The following is a 17,057-nucleotide window of genomic DNA, read 5'->3' as shown; positions in this document are numbered from 1 at the left end:
ACAGAAAAAAACTCCTGTTCACATTTATTGAAATATCAATCACAAGGTGCACACAGTGATAAATCAGTCCGAAAGTGGCACATCTGCACGTCATGTGTGCATAATTGGCTTTGACACTCATTCGTGGATGAGTTATGGATGATTTGTGTACATACAGAAGCACTAAGGTAGCCAGGAAGTTTTCTTTTACCTGCACGAATATGGAGGACGTGAAGGTTACACCCAGAGTGAAAACAAAAGCAAACCGAGCTACACCCAAAAGAGTACACATCTGAGCTGCACTAAAGCTCTACATACAACAGCGAGAGTCACAGTAATTCAGGGTGGTTGTAAGAGAAGGAAGATATTGTTGGTAGAAGATCCTGCTGAATAAATAGAGTGCACATGGAACAAAGTCTTTGCACTGTGTCCTTTTCTAATCCCAAGTCCATGTTTGTTGTCCCTCAGGGTCCCAGTTCAGTTATCCTTCAAAGTCCCACCATAAAAGTTTGCTCCCAGGTCACTTCTACAGGAATAGCAGAAAATTACAATTTTAGCCATCACAGGAACATTGCATGTATACGGAAGTCCAGAGAGGCAATGTACATTTGTATTGCTTTTGCCTGCAGTGTTGGCCAACACCAACATTGCCCTAATTTGATCTCCTACATACGAGATATCTCCTCCGTATATATGCTTTTTTTAAGCCTGCAAGTCCTCCAATTATTTGTAAAAGGCAAACATTTTCTTTCTTTCCCTTGTAACATATTGGGATAGGCTTTTTCAGGCCGTTTTAATAGTTGTAATGAGACCAACTGCATGATACAAAGGATATTGAAAGTTCAGCCACTTGATTTGAACTGCGGTTTTTTGTGTCACATTAGAGTTATTCTCTTGTAGGACATATATGAAGGTTTTGGACAGCATTGCTCACAAACGATAAAAAAGTCACCTTGCCTCTGTTCTTCCGTACAGATAGATTTTAAGAAATTCTTTAATATCTTACTTTAGATACATCAGTCTCTGTGCTACCTGCCTCTGAGTCAGGGTCCTGTAGATTAAAAGTAAACTCCATTTAGAGATCTCAGAAAAACAATAAATGGATTCCCCTCATCGTCACATGATAGACTACATGAAAAATTATCTAGTTTACTGTCTAAATGTTAACACGCACTCACGTCAGTCTGGCCAGTGCCTTGGCCTTGTCTTGCATTTGCGTCAAAGGGGCAACAGTCACCTGTTTCTAAATCAAGCCACTCGCTGTCCTGCTGTAAATAAGAAATGTTCTGCCTGTTTCAGTTAAAGAGGGAAACTGTCTGGAAAGGGATTGGAGAAAGATTTCATCTTCAATCAGATAAAATGGCTATGCTGTTTCAAGCTTCCCTACTCTGAATGTTATGGGTATAAACCAGAATGTACTGTATAATATAAACACAGTTCTTCACATTTAAAATGATCATTTGTACATCAATAATTTAGCCATGACAATCTCAAAAAAAGGCCTTCAAAGCGAACAGATATTATAGGCTTTAGCCAGTTGTTTGTGGAGTAGTGGGCATTAAACTGGATGAATAAAACTTGGATTAAACTGAAAGAGTTGTGAAAAAGGGTTGTATTGGCTATCCGTGTAAACTTTTATTGATCAAGACTTTTCTCTGTTTCTGGATTTTTTTGTTTACAGTGCATGCATTCAAGATCATCAAAGACTTCTTCAAGACATGGTGAGTAATTGATATACAAATGATAATTTTGTGGGTTAAGTATTCCTCTAGTCTAGACAGAAGGTTTATTCTTCTGCATTGGGTATATAGTTGTGATGTTTAGCATTCCTTCACAATAACTGAACTTCATCCAAAATATATTCAGATAAAGAAAATTGCTGTTCTGTGTCTAACTAGACTGTTAGGATTGTTAAAGGCCTCTCTGCTGCCATCTTGTGTTCAAACTGAGTTCACATCACAACATAATTCACATCACATGATCACTTTGCATGCGTCATGGGGCTTACCTGTGCATGCGTGTCTGTGTATTTGAATTTCATGTTCTTGTAAAATGCTCTTTTTGGTAGCAAATACAGCAGCACCAAGTCACATACTACGGTTGCCTGTAAAATCAGAAATATTATAGTTATTTTGTGAATTATGACAAAGATGATAAATAATGATTGGTTAGTTAGTGTACAACTTACCACTCCAAAGATGCCCACTCCAGAGCCTATAGCTGTTAAGGTTGGGATGATATCAAACTTTCTTGCCTGTGAAGAACAGAGTGCAGGTGATATAATTAAACATTCCCTTTGACTCCCTTTGAAAAAATCTAATTAAAAAGATTCAAATGTATTACTCACCAATGATTGCACAATGATATCGAACCTGATCCCAAACACTTTGAGGAGAGTTCTCTTCGGAATGCTGTCCTCCATATAATGCTTAGCATACCTACACAAATGTAAATATTAAATGAGATCAAAATAGACTTCTGCATTGGCAGTCTTGTTGATTTTTTTTTTCATGCAGTTAATTCGGAGACAGTGACTTCAACACTTCTATATTTTGGGAAATACACATTAACATTCTTGCGGAGAAATAGGGAAAGAGATTAATACCACTCACCACATGTCATGTTTTATACAGGGCTACACTAGTTAGCTTAGCATAAAACAATAAACAAAGGGAAACAGTTAGCCTAGCTCTGTCCAAAGGTAACAGTCCACTTTTGAGCACATCTTCACTCACTAACAACTACTTATGTATACGTGTTTAACTTTCAACCCTTTTTCCAGACTTAATGCTAAGCTAAGCTAACTGGCTGCTGGCGCTAGCTTCACAGCGCACAAACATGAAAGTAGTATCAATCTGTTTAGGAAACTCAGAGCAAGAAAGCAAATATGCATGTTTCCCAAAATGAATCCATCATATCACAAGAAGGGCCTGCTTCCTCAGTGTCAAACAAACACTGAAGTCTGTGTTTATTCAGTGAAGTATATTCACACCTGAAATTGTAGCCCACTGAAGCTCTGGCTTTGTCTGTCTCAGTGGGGTTTCCATACAGACCGTGGAAGGCGTACTTTGGTTTACAGTGTGTTACAGCCACATCGAAGTTGCATGTCCAGTCCACCACAACACCAATAGCCCCTCCCTGGGAGAAGCCAAGAACATAAGTCAAAACACAAGGCTCCATTATAACACCAGAAACTATAGAAACAAAGCACCAAAAGACAATCCATGTGCAGCAGTGACGATGAAGAGAACATCTGCCTCTCTCCACCTGACAAATCATTTATTTCCATTCAGTGTTAAGTAAAGATCAGCTTACTTACCACTGTGGCTATTGTTTCGAAATTGAAACCAGACAGTTTAACTATGTCTCCCAGTCTGAATATGGGACACAGTGGAGCATTTTCAGGATGATAAAGGCATTTGCTGATGTATCCAGCATCAATGCCCTCCACCAGGTTACTCCTGAAAGCACAATTGTTAAGAGACATAGTTATACATAGAGCTATTTGATTGTGCTTTGAAGCATAATAACCTCAAATTTGGTTATCGCATATTATAGATGAAGTCACTCTGAAATTGTCTTGACACAATTAAAAGCACCAAACCATCCCTATCCTTAAATATCATCCAGAGATTAACTGAAGTGGATTTCTTAATATTCATTCTCCTCAAGCATATAGGCCTATAATAGGCAAATAGGGTTATGCATATTGCTTGCATGCTCTTAGAGTTAAAACCCCTGGTAAGGCAAGCTCTCACACTTAAAGGGGTACTCTAGCGATATGTGAGTATTTTGTATAAGTGTAGGGACTTGTGAGGGGGATACTACAAATAGAAAAGTCAAAATTAGTTAAGTAAAAACCAAAAATCATGACTTTTAGCTCCTATTATGAGTAAAAACACAGGATCCTACAATCTTCATAACTCCATGAAGATTGTGAATGCCTTTATTTGAAACAAAAAAATGTTATTACTTGGTTTGCGAAAATAGGTAATGGTCTACATTTGGGAAAAAAACGTAAGCATCTTCAAAACCAAACTTAACAATATATGTATTATGTCCATCACCTTGAGACGCCAAATAAGGGGAAAGTGACTGAATTTTTGATGAACAGCGTGTAGTTCTCAGCAGACATCAGCATAGGAGGACTAGGGGAAAAAGAGAAAATAAAAGAGTAAATTCAGCATGTTGAGGTGCATCCACTTCATTAATTACGTTTCATTATCAGTATGAATTATTGAGTGTTGTCACATACTCAGGTATGACGAGATCATCCTCGACAGGGCACCAGGCCAAAACCTGACAGGTCTTGGTCTCTTTCACACATTCACCAGTCATTTGCCCTTGAAACAAAAACACACTAGAGTTCAGCATTAGACACAAAACTAAAATCTGGAGCAAGTGTTTCAAGCAGCGGTGGAAAAAGAAAAACGTATAGGCTTTAACATAAAAGCAAACTTGCTCTGCTTCCACTTTTATCCTCTTATCTCAAATTAGCATCAACAGCAGCAAGCAAGATATAAAAGAGAAGCAAAGCAAGCGCTGAAGAAGCTGTTTTCTTTATCTCTTCCTGATCCTACCCTCAAATTTCTTTGCGTGTGATTCACTTTGTTGGTATCAGTCTCTCTCATCATGTGCTGGATGAGTTCACCGACAGTTCTCCAGCATGCTTTTTTTCTCAGCTTCACTTCACTGGACTTTTCACTGGAGCGAACCAGTATGTTTAGCTAAAGGCGCGCCCTCGCTGTTTACTTGTCTACAAGCATAGAGACAGTAGGCCACCTCTAAAGAGATACTGGCACCTCGAGGTGAATTTGACCAGTCTGAAAGAGACAGATCTTAAGCCTTGGCTAACAATGGCCTTATTAAAGTTGACGTTGGGCACACAGGCCATGAAAGGCTCAGAGTCTATCCCCAAGGCAGATGGAGGGCAATAAATGTATGTAACTGCTCTTTGAACTTGCCCACAATACTGTGTATGTTGGGACCTATTAAAAAGCTTGTCTGAATGGTTATTTGTTTTCAATGTCTCTGTGTGCCTATGACTGTGTTGGCTCATATGAACAGTAGTTATAGTGGCACCTGTGTGTTTGTATTCAATATATATATATTTATACCGTGTTTCTAATTGCTTAAGGATAGGTTTTTACTTGCACACGCTATTTTTTTAGTTGCTAAGACTGAGGTTGTTGATTCGAAACTGTTATTTTTTCTATTTTCTTGCCAAGGTATTGTTTGGATTACAGCTAAATGTTTATCTAAGCAGTGACACTGAAGTTTGGTGTGTGATCCCATAAATTAGCAGTCCTCAAGAGCCACAACCCATTATGCAAATACACCTCTCCAATAGCCTTACAGGTTTCTCTTACTTCTTCCATGCTTCTGGGTCCTTTCACTTGCTTGATTGAATTGTTTGAATTAGGGATGTTAAAGGTTACTATCACTAGTCAGAGTATCACCTATAGTTTATGGCGTTTTCAAATGTAGCAAATGTAGTTTAGACACCTAAAAAAAAGGCCAACTTTAACTGGAATGAGGAAACTAGGACATACCTCTTAGACCACATACGATGGCAGTCAACCCTTGCCTTGATCACAAAATGTGTTTGTGTTATCGTGTGACTTTGATAAATACGAAACTTACCTTAAAACCCAAAAATTCCCACAATAACACAAACAAACTAACCACTACCTCTGTCTGCTTCTCCAAACTGGGGTTGCCGAATGCCATCTGCTGTAGGTAATAATCTGACACCTCAGACATTTCAAAAACTCCAAACTATACTGTTAAGAAGATTTCGTTTTCTAGAAGGGCTTTCATCCCTAGCAAAAAAGACAAAATAACAGAAAGCCAAGGCTGATCTGAGTTTGCCCTCAGATGGACTGCTGACGCCACACACTGTCAGGCCGTCAGGATTTACCATGTCCCGTACGTTTGAAACTCCCTCCTTCACAGTCAGCGTTCGAGCTGCAGTTGTGCTTTCCGTGGAGCTGTTACAAACAAGAGAGTGGGGTCAGTGTGTGGACACAACTGTGGAATGTGGATGTCAACAACATAAACATCTAAATACAGTTTTGCAGCACACAGAAAACTGCTTTTTATGTCATCTTGAAGGGATTAAGTTAAACAAGGCATTCTGCTACAGCTACACAATTACTACCCACTCGCAGAAACAGTCTTGGAATGATGCAGTTTCTGTTAAGTCTGACTATTTATGGAAATGTTTAAGTCAGAAGGAAAAGAAGGGACGAAGAAGAAAAAAGGGGGAGGGAGTTTTTTTGACGTACCTCTGGACACTTTCCCATCTTCTGACCTTCAGTTATGATGTAGTTTGTCATCACCACAAAAGATGCATCTCCCTGAGGTTAAATAATTGAATTAGTTAATATGTTGCTTTTTAAATCTCATTTATATATACATACCGTTAAATGCCATTATAAAGCATGCAGTAGTTGTTAGGCAACATGTTATTGTAAACAGCCTGTCAAAAATAAATCCCTTGCTGCTGAGATAACAAGTAAAACACCTTGAAACAATCACTTTTACATACCAAATAGTCAGTTCTCTAGACAGGACTGAATGGACATTTAATAAAATACCCTTTTTTGCTTGTTACCACTCTAGATATGAGAGCGGTACCAATCTTCTCAACTAACTAAATTCCGTTATGTAATGTTTAGATTGTTTATTCTGTTCAAAGTTTAGTAAAAATTACATGTTTGTGGTTCACAGGGGGTTCATTTGCTCGAATAGTTGCCCAAGAGTTGCCCAAGAGAATCGCTGGAATCGTAGAGGCCTGACTGTATGAAATAGGAATAACATTAATTTGTGAACTTTAAGATGCTTTTAGAAAAAATTGGAGAAAAACGTTGGCTTACATCATTCATGCACATTTGACAACCTATACCAAAGCAGGAAGTGAGAGCCCTTCTAATTTTCGAGACATTATCCAGAGTTCACGTGTTTACTCTGAGTGAACGTGCTAACCAGCTACTGGCTTTAGCTTCATATCTAGCCAATCGTCTCATCTAACTGTCAGAAAAGTGAATATTTATCTGCATAGATATACAATCTGACCATTATTAAGAACTTTTATTTCCATGGGAATTTTCTTGATGTGAAGTGGAATCATTGATAATGTTTGGCTGGAGACAAGATGTTACATCCTCTCAAAGGTTATGCTACCTTGGTGCCGTTTACCTTTTAAGTTTTTCGTCATAAACAGAACATAAGGTAAGGTCTAAATCATGAAGTTTCTCTCAAACTAAATCACAGGAAAGCATGTAAAGTGATATATGATAGGTATGTAATAATAATAATGCATTTATTTTATATAGGCGCCTTTCAAAGCTCTCAAGGTCGCGGTACAAACACATAAAAAACAAGATACATGATATATGTGAATATTTACTTTTCAGAATAAATAACAAGTAATATTTGCTCTACCTGATCAAAGTGTGAGACTCTCAACCTAAGTGGCCTTTTCATTATATTGGTCGGGTTTATCATACTAAACCGTGTGCTAAAACCACACTGAACTGACAAATGGGCCAACACCCAGACCTCAAAGCAAACATGACGATCTTCACAGTGTCTCTTTATGTATTTCCCACAGATAACAGGACACAGCGCCATTCAAGGTCAACAAATATAGATACAGTATATTTGACTAGAGTCCCTCTTTGTGAAGTTGATGGCTTAGTTTTTTACAGCATGCACTTTGAAAGCACACAGACACCTTAATGTTGACAAAAAAACAGATTAGCATCCAGTTCAAATGTAAAAACCATTAGTAACTTCTGAAAATCTGTTTTCACGTTATCCTATTCGAACGGATCTTGCATCCATTCTAGTCAACCCGGATGTTTTTAAAAGCGGGACTGCTTTTTGACGATCTGACCAGCTTTGCTCAAAGTGTTCTGACTCAGCCTGATGTTTATTCACTTTGACAGTTGTTATGGACTGTACATGTTGACTTTATGACATCTGACTGTACAGATTACCCTATCAATGGCCGGTGACTTGGAAAACGAATTGTGGACCAATTAGGAGTCATGTGATGAGCACACATTTAGATGTTCCTGCATGTGTGAAGGTCTTCAGCCAACCAGTCACCAACCTGAGAGGGAAAGACGTAGTCGGCCACATCCCAGACTCTCTCGGACCCGTTTATGCTGGTGTAGCCCACTCCTTTCATTTTGGTGAATACGGAGCCCACTGCTATGTCTGTGGACTGGTAGCCTTTTTCGTAGATGAACACCCACCTGTACGAGACACAGAAAGCATGATGTCAGTTTCAACAGATTCCCATGTTACACTAGCTAAACATGCATCCCCGCAGGCAAGGGCATGTATAGTGCTGATGTTGACATTCTGCACTGCAATCCCACATGCCAGCAGCATTCCTCACAGGGATAGATGTGCAAGTCACTGTGGTTGTGCTATGTCATGGTGGTCGTTTAAAGGTTGTCAATTTACCACTGCCGACATACTGGATTACAGAGAACACACATTTCAAATAGCAGCCCTTCATGTTTTAAAGTAGGTCAAAAATGCATCATGAAAGGGTTGGAGTCTGTTCAGTGAAAGCAGGTCTAGTAGGTAAATCAGATACGTGGTTTAGTAGACATGCAGACTGTTAATTTGTTATGAAGTATTAAATGTTTCCAGTTAATTGAACGGATCCACAGATTGTATTTATATTAGTAATCCTAGTGTCATATTAAAAGGGAAACTTGCCTGTTTATGAGTGCAAACAGAGGCCAAATATCCACCATATCGCTCCATTTGTCCAACTCGAATGTTTTTTTTTTAGGCTGCTGGCCGTAATTTTTTGATTTGCTAATTATTCCTATACTTCAGCACGCGGTAAACATCACAAAACGTACAGTATATGACCTTAGTTTAGTATGTTACGTGATTATTTAGCGAAAAATTCCTAGTCTGGGTTAAATAAGTATATATTTGTCACTTACAGAGGCCGAAGAACAGTACAGAGGGCACTTTACTTTTTGTGCCGCTACGTTTATTTGGAAGCTATATATGGTATATATGTTAAGATTATGATTTACAATGCATTGCTCAAGAGCTGTTGCTAACATATCTGGCTTGTTGCCAGTTGGGGCCCCTTGTGCTGTTTCAAATTTTAATGGATTGTAAGTAGTTACACCAAAGAGACATTTCCTTCAGAAACTTCTCATATGGTTTCATTTAAATAAATATCTGAGGCCCAAAGTGGATTAATTATTCAACCTTTAATATAATACAAATACAATATCAGTGGCCATTTCTATTTAGAACTATGACCTTTGCTTTAAATACAGACATTTTCTCATACTTAGATTTGGAACTTTAAACTTGCCACATTGTTTTTATTTTTACTTGAGCTAAGGATCTAAGAAAATCCAAAAAAGGATGTGGGATCCACTGTAGATCCTGGTTTAAAGCCAGATGCTAAATATCCCAGATTTGATTGGTCCCACTTGGACGCAGTACTTATGCATTACTTTTTGATCTTCCCATAGCAAAGCTTCTCCTTGTGTTACTCTAGTTTGGCCAGGAGATATGGGCAACAGCTGGTGTGCACTGGGAAGATACTGTATGTACACACACACACACACACAAACACACACACACACACACACACACACACACACATACACTTGCAGAGCTATTTTATGTTGGGTGTGAAAAGCAATCACCCCCCAGCAGAAAGCCTACAAGACATCATGCATTGCAGCACAAGTTAATTTTTTCTTGGACGATGAAAGCACCTTACAGCTAGAGACGAACAGAAACATCCTTCATCTGCAGACAGAAATAGGGTGCCGTCAGCTCAATGAGCTTTAAGCCACATCTTCTATCAGTTAGGCAAATCAAATTATGTAAGTCGGAGTTTACATTAAAAAACAAGGGGAAAGGAAATAGAGCACATTAATGAAATAAAGGAAACCATGAGCGTGAAAAAAGTGGAATGGCCCTCCAAAACAGCCGTCTCAGTGAGATCTGTATCTGTTCCGACAGAGAGGCGAGGAGAAGCTCCTTTATGTGCGGAGAGCTTCTCTTCCCAACCCACTGGGGCTCAGAGATTACTGCTCATTTGGTGAGACACAAATGAGAAAGAAAAAAAGGCAAGCTAAATCATCACAATGAAATGCAAACAGAAAGATTGACATTTTTGTCAACTTAAAAGTGACAAGACAAGAATTAATTATGGTTTTCTAAGGCTGCCGTTGAATAAGTCTTTAGTTTCTGCTTTAAGAGGTTTATATTTAATTGGTTTATTAAAAAGAATATATGTGGGAGAGATGTATGCAGAGCACCGTCTAATGAGTGCTCCCAACTGGAGAAAGATGCATACATTTTATATGAGAATGAAGCAGATAATAAAGTGCTAAAATATATACATAAAATAAGTGTATCAACAAGTAAATACTTATTTAATTAAAATAATAAAAAGTACAATAAGAGATGTATTTGAGGCAAGTCTAAGGTTAAATCCGAAAGAGACATGATGGCTTCTGCTCTGACCTGTCAGCCTGCTGCCTAAATCCTGAAGAGAAAAATCTGAACAGCTTTATTATTGCATCAAATTGCATGCCCATCACCAAAAGGTGGATGACAGGTGGGAAGACAGCAGAAAAAGGAAGCTCTGTCATGCACCGAGAACCTTCATACTAAAAGGGACACAAGACCTTTTGAATGTCACTGTGGATATTCCTTTTACTATCCTTTATCTCAGAGTATAGCAGAAACTAAAATCCCATTTCACAGTTAACCCCTATTTTTCATGGTTTGAAATGAACAAAAATTATCATTCAGATGTCTTGTAATGGCTTGACTCTAAAGAATATCAAGATTAAACCACCATGACAAAATAAATTACCACAAAGAATAATAGTTGGCCAAAGCAACCAGTTTATCATAGCCTTAAAAAATCCTTCCCCTGAGCAAGAGAAGACATTCTCGGATATGTCTGTCTCTATCACATTTTTGCTCATTTTTAATGTCATCAGCCGTTTGGCAGTGATTTGGGCAGCAATTGATTGTGATGCTTGTTAGCATATGCCTCAGCATGTTCATCACCCACACAGCTCCTCAGGTTCTGCTGCTCAGAGGTGATGAGACACACACACTCGTACACAGGCGCTAACATGCACGAACGGACATCAAGGAATTTCTAACAGACTATCCCTTCTGAAGAATTGTTCCCAGGACATGTCTAAGCAAGTGTGTGGAGATAGTGTTTGTAAAATAACAAGCATACATGCCTTATATTTTAAGTTTCAACTTGAGCAGTGTAGATGATAAGATCACATGTGTTTGCTCCTTTTGTCATCAAGCCATCCTGCTTTACTCACAGTTTGTTTGAAGGCCATATTTGCTGCGTCAATAACACCTGCAGGTAAACATCTAGGACCATTGGTCGCACCCTCTGAGAAGTCTTCCTTTTAAACAATCATGTCTTTCTAACAGTTCCAACAGTCAGTTGTGCTTTCTTTTTGATCACCTTAGCAAAAATAAAGACATCAAGGTTATGTCAATCTAGACCAGGTTCCCAGGAAAAATGGGGAATAGTTCCTTTTCAGTTCTTATATCACTATACATGTAGAAGTGATCCCAATGTGGGTGAGAGTCATAAGAATGACTATTGTTATGGTCACAGGTCTTACTTCCACGGTTATTTCCATAACTGACAGTTATAGAAATCCAGTTATTTTTATATCTAACAATATATTCAGATGGAGGCCCCTGAAGCAAAATATGATCAAATAGTCTTAATGTGTAGCAAATTAGAAGTCCTTCACAAGTAGAAAAATGTAACCGTGTCAATCTGTCATTTTGTATTCTTCCAAACGTTCTCTGTGCCCCTCTGAACATTACAGTAACAAGGATAGACGTGTTGCTCTTACCCAATGATGTAAGCCAGGACCCCCAGCTGGATGATACGGCACACCACTCCCACCCTCCTGTTCCTCACCAACACCTGGCGCGGGGTCTCGTACTCAAAGAAGAAGTCAGAGATGGCGTTGGTAATTTGGTTCTTCATCTTCTCTCATCGGCTGACCCCACAGAGTGGAGGGTCTCTCTCTCTTCACCCCACTTGCATATATCAAACACTCCACTCTCCACTTCCACTCCTGGTTACCCCTGCTTCACTGGTGGCGAAGGTCCTCTGCCTCTTCTCATAAGTAACGTCTGACGTGCTTCATGAGAAGTCCTGGAGCGGTAGGACGTCCTCCCTCCCTCCCACGCTGATCTTCCTCCCTCCCTCTTTCTCTCTTTCCCTCTCTCCGCACAGGGTCACTCTGTTTACAGTAACATTTGTACATCAACCCATTAACATTCTGCATTTCCTGGTTTTTTTATTGCCTTTTGTTATGTTTGTACAAGCAGCACACAAAGTGAATGAAAAGACATGAATGGAATCCACTTCTTGACAAATAGCTCAACAGCTGCCACTCACACACCGGACCTCCTCCTCTCTCTCTCTCTCTCTCTCTCTCTCTCTCTCTCTCTCTCTCTCTCTCTCTCTCTCTCTCTCTCTCTCCCTCTCTCTCTCTCTCTCCCTCTCTCTGTGCAATCAAACCTTATCGTTTACACTGACACAATCTTCCTGCATGATAATAATAATAATCTCAACACAAACACACACAGTTCAGCTTATTTGCCTTCTCTAATGCCACCATTTCCAGACAGTAAGCCCTCTTATGTTTTATCATCATTTTGTGAGGGGAACACTTTGGGTTTCTCACCCCTCTCAGAAATGTCTCTCCTTTCATTTACCGCGAGTGGGTGCTTTGCATTCCTTATCTTTGTTCTCAGAGGGAAAGAAGTCACAAATGCATTTAAATAAAATGTCATGTCAGTATGCACAACTTGAAATATTACAGAAAAGGTTTCCTATCTGTAAAATGTTTTTCTTCCTCAGTTCTCTTCAGTGTGTAATCCCCAGAGATTTGCAAATGGAAGATCTTATTTTAGAAACATGTCTCAAAGCCACATCTCAATCTGGTGAAATCCTATTCTAAATACAATATTTACTGGGAATTGCCACAAAATGGTTATTGCTTAGAATTTTGTAGGATTGCAAGGATTTGGCAGGATTGTAAGGATTTTGTAAGGATTGCAAAAAATAGGGGGGGGGGGGCTGTATGACAAACTAAATAATATCCAGAGGAGGGAGAAGTACTCAGAACTTTTATCTTAAGTAAAGTAGAAGTACCAGAGTGTAGGATTACTTATGTGACAAGTAGAAGTGCAAATATTAGCATCAAAATATACTTAGAGTACCAAAAGTAAAACTATACTCATTATGCAAATGGCCCGATTTCAGAACAATATATATATTATATGTTTTGATTATAATTATTGATGCATTAAAGTGTTGCATCAAAGCTGGTAAAGGTGCAGCTCATTTGAATGACTTTGTATGCTGCAGCTTTGTTTAGGTTTTGACACCTTGACTATAAAATGTATGCCTCCATACACCTACAATGGAGGTGAATGTCGGAATCGGAATCTTTTATTGAAATTGTATATACCGTCAGGTGAATATTCTCCTCAGAGTTGGACTATGATTCTCAATTGAAATGTGTCTCTGAGCACCACAAATCAAAGTATTCACATTGCTGATAAATCTCAGAGGCATTATCTCAAAAACCTCAAAAGTATTTAAAGCTCTGCTTGGATCTTTGAGTATTTACCCTTTAAATAAACAAGATGCTTGAGACAGAACCAGAAAATCCCCATTGGTTAATCAGCACTTTACACACAATTCAGCTGAGGCTGATGGGAGTGCATCACCAAAGTTACATCTGTTCACATGTATGTTGCTTCCTTAGAACCATACAGATAACACAATTCCAGTTATATAAGAGAACACTGTCTCCAAACACATTAATATACTGGAATCACAATTCCGATGGAATTCCAAATAATTCCTGCTGCATGTGTGTACTAAGTTACAAAGCATTAGTTACGTAATTTTCTGTGTGGCTTAATCAACTGTCTTTTTGCCAAGAACAAGTTGGTAGTTTAAATGTTTCCTTTAACTATTGCAATACAGAAAGCCTTTCCACACACGTGGGAGAAGAACTCAGATCTTGTACTTAAGTAAAAGTAGAAATACTAAAGTGTAGGAATACTCTGTTACAAGTATAATACAACATTGGCAACAAAATATGCTTAAAGTACCAAAAGTAAAAGTACTCATTATGCAGATTGACCCATTTCAGAATAATATATGTTTTGATTATAAGTTTTATCAAAGCTGGTAAAGGTTCAGTTTTAGTATTTTACTGTTGATCATATTTCACATTATTAATTCAAATCTGCAAAGTAACTAAAGATATTAAATAAATGTAGTGGAGTAAAAGTACACGATTTTTCTCTAAATTGTACTTGGGGTATAAGTACAAAATAGCAACAAAAAGTATCTCAGAATTCTACTTAAGTATAGTGCGTGAGTAAATCTACTTAGTTACTTTACACCTCTGATTTTTTGCCTTTTTCGTTTGTCTTTGTGGTCGTTTTGCATCTAGTTCTGCTTCTCTGTGTTTACAGTACCTTTGGGTCAGTTTACGGTCTCTTTAGATGTTTTTGCGGTCGTTTGTAATGAAGTGTATGTTTAAGGTTTGTTCTACATCACTTTGTGATTAGTAATTCCTGAAGACTTTCAGGGAATTAATTAATAATTAATAATACAATGGTGTGGTGGCAGTGAAAATATGTTTGTGTTGTTGAATCACACCAAAACTACAATACAATTTCATCAAGTGCACTCAAGGGAATCAAATACATCTAGTTTTGTTTCATGTGTATGTTGCAAATAAATATTTAATTTACATATATTGTACATTTATACAGGTATTTATGTATATACAAATAATAAAATATATACATCTATTTACAAAAATGAAATGAATGGAGGCTGAGGGGGGGCTCTCCTTCTCGTTCAGGTTTCAGCGGGCCTCAGCAGATCAGTTCGGACCCTCTTGCTCGGTGACTCTGACTCAGGAGTGCGGGCTCTCTTGAGGCCTCCACTCTTTGATTGGCTGAGGGACACTTCCACGCTCGTCCCCTCATCAGATTTAAAACTTCTTGCTGGCAGTTTCTGAGTGAGGCGAACNTATTTAGTCTCCCCCGGATGATGTGTAAGCTTTCTGCTGTCCTGATGTCAATGGGGAGCTCATTCCACCATGTTGGAGCCAGGATAGCAAACCCACGTGACACGTGGGTTTGCTATCCTGGCTCCAACATGGTGGAATGAGCTCCCCATTGACATCAGGACAGCAGAAAGCTTACACATCATCCGGGGGAGACTAAATACTCATCTCTTTCGACTCCACTTCGAGCAATAAAATGACTAACAAAGCACTTATATACTAATAAAGAACTGGCTTATCTAAACCTAGTTGAGTAGCACTTGATATGTTTTGGCTCTATGAAACCTGATTTACTTATATGATTCTGTTTTCTTCAAGTTGGTATCTTCTTGGTCGAATGCACTTATTGTAAGTCGCTTTGGATAAAAGCATCAGCTAAATGCAATGTAATGTAATCAAAGGTTACCATGGTGACGACGTTATCAAACACCTGTGGGCAGAGATCAAAGGTTACCATTCAGATGTGCAGTGAAAGAGATAAACCTCTTACATTTCTAACTATAGTTTAAAAATGGTAGCTGATGTCGGTAAAATGTCAACGCGTGCAGCATGTCAGGACCCTGACGAGCGTATGAGTCTGCTGTGTGTGTACTTTTGGGTCAATAATGTGGCATTTTTGGCAGATTTACTAAAGGTTTGCAGCTGCTGCTCAGACGAAAGATCAGGCTGAATTTACAATGGGCCTTAATAGAAACATGTTGAACGTTTTTGTCACTTCATGCCCTCAAGAGGCATATTGTTACATTTAGCTTTTTCACTTATTTTAGAGGTTTTCCTACAATTCAAGCATACAATTATGTCCAAGGAGTGTAGGGTTTGGGAATTATGGCAGTTTAAAAAGAAAAATGTAAAAGCGAATTTCAAGCTCTCCTCCACTCTAGGGCCCAATCCCAAACCACGCCCTACACACTACCCCTAAACATTACCCCTACACACACTATCCCTACGTCCGCGCGGAGGGTCGGCCACATTAAATGCTGTTCCAAACCAACGAGTGTGGAGCGGTGTGGAGGGGGAGTGGGCTATCAAGCCCTCAAACAGCGAGTCTGCAGCGGTGCTGACTTGAGACCGGTCTCTACCTGACCGGAGTCAACGCTGTGTGTGTCCGTCAGGAATCAAGCTGTTAACAAGTAGTTCCAGCAAACATCCACTGATAAATTGTGATGTTAACAACCTCATGATAGCCACATATGTTTTAACTTAGTCTTGTTTAGTCTAGAAAAAGGTAAATGTGTGCATTTTATTATAAAGTTGTGCATATTTACAAATTGTTTCAAAAACTAAGAAGCTTATAAAAATCAGGTTTAAAACTAAAATACCTTTACAAAAAAGTAACACAATTAAAGATGTTTGGACTTTTATTTTAGTTATTAAATTTAAATGTTTGGTGTGTACATACTAGGCTTACGGCATTTCCTGTTTCTGCCGTAGAGAGGGGAGTTTGTCCCAAAGCTTGTCGCTGTATTTACTTCCTCCATCTGACAGGAGGGAGCCTCGTTGAGCTGTGAGTGGCACTCCACGGAGTTCACTACGTCACGGAGGGGGAGTGTGTAGGGGTAGCGTGTAGGGCGTGGTTTGGGATTGGGCCATAGTGTGACATCACGCACTCTGAGCCTTAACAAGCTGCGCAATACACACTAATGTTAACATCTGAAGAAGGCCTCTTTACCAAGCTCCAAATGAAGTTAAATATCTCAAAAAGTGTAAAAGATATCAAAAGTCTGAAGAATAAGTTTTATAGCTGAAGCTCTTGTGACAGCATTCGCACTAATTACAGCAGATAATAAATCGTCACTTTGACCATTAAAATGACATAAATCATAATTTCAGGAGATAATAAATCATCACTTTGACCATAAAAATGATATGAATACGTCTCTAAGCGCTAACACGTAGCAGCCGTCTGCAGCT

At 38.8% G+C, this 17,057-nt stretch overlaps 1 protein-coding gene across 4 annotated transcripts; it reads right to left on the bottom strand.

Annotated features, from left to right (window-relative positions):
- Nucleotides 1–12: 12 nt before the first annotated feature.
- Nucleotides 13–12,173, bottom strand: p2rx1 (purinergic receptor P2X, ligand-gated ion channel, 1). 4 transcript variants are annotated; one of them, XM_010790157.1, is made up of 14 exons: nucleotides 11,892–12,173; nucleotides 8,099–8,243; nucleotides 6,267–6,338; nucleotides 5,900–5,969; nucleotides 4,235–4,322; nucleotides 4,047–4,127; nucleotides 3,299–3,440; nucleotides 2,972–3,117; nucleotides 2,327–2,417; nucleotides 2,168–2,233; nucleotides 1,988–2,083; nucleotides 1,158–1,247; nucleotides 986–1,030; nucleotides 13–505 (listed from the first exon to the last, which is right to left on the bottom strand). In XM_010790157.1, the coding sequence occupies exons 1-14, from the start codon at nucleotides 12,026–12,028 to the stop codon at nucleotides 500–502; spliced, it is 1,275 nt and encodes a 424-aa protein (XP_010788459.1). In that variant the 5' UTR covers nucleotides 12,029–12,173; the 3' UTR covers nucleotides 13–499. The 4 variants fall into 4 exon arrangements, with proteins under 4 accessions (XP_010788459.1, XP_010788461.1, XP_010788462.1 ...); XM_010790159.1 differs by having other exon boundaries at nucleotides 5,912–5,969; XM_010790160.1 differs by lacking the exon at nucleotides 1,158–1,247.
- Nucleotides 12,174–17,057: the final 4,884 nt, after the last annotated feature.

This window comes from Notothenia coriiceps, unplaced genomic scaffold (genome assembly GCF_000735185.1).
Source record: "Notothenia coriiceps isolate Sejong01 unplaced genomic scaffold, NC01 NC01_scaffold00033822, whole genome shotgun sequence".
Classification (NCBI taxonomy): domain Eukaryota; kingdom Metazoa; phylum Chordata; class Actinopteri; order Perciformes; family Nototheniidae; genus Notothenia; species Notothenia coriiceps.
Note: the sequence above shows the minus strand (reverse complement) of the source record. Positions and strands in the feature narration are given on the sequence as shown.

Excerpts from the sequence above, each read along its gene's own strand:
- p2rx1 (XM_010790157.1), bottom strand. The coding sequence starts at position 12,028 with ATGAAGAACCAAATTACCAACGCCATCTCTGACTTCTTCTTTGAGTAC. Across the intron at positions 6,339-8,098 it reads ACTACGTCTTTCCCTCTCAG|GGAGATGCATCTTTTGTGGT; the intron begins GTTGGTGACTGG and ends ATTTAACCTCAG. Across the intron at positions 1,248-1,987 it reads ACACAGACACGCATGCACAG|CAGGACAGCGAGTGGCTTGA; the intron begins GTAAGCCCCATG and ends TCTTATTTACAG.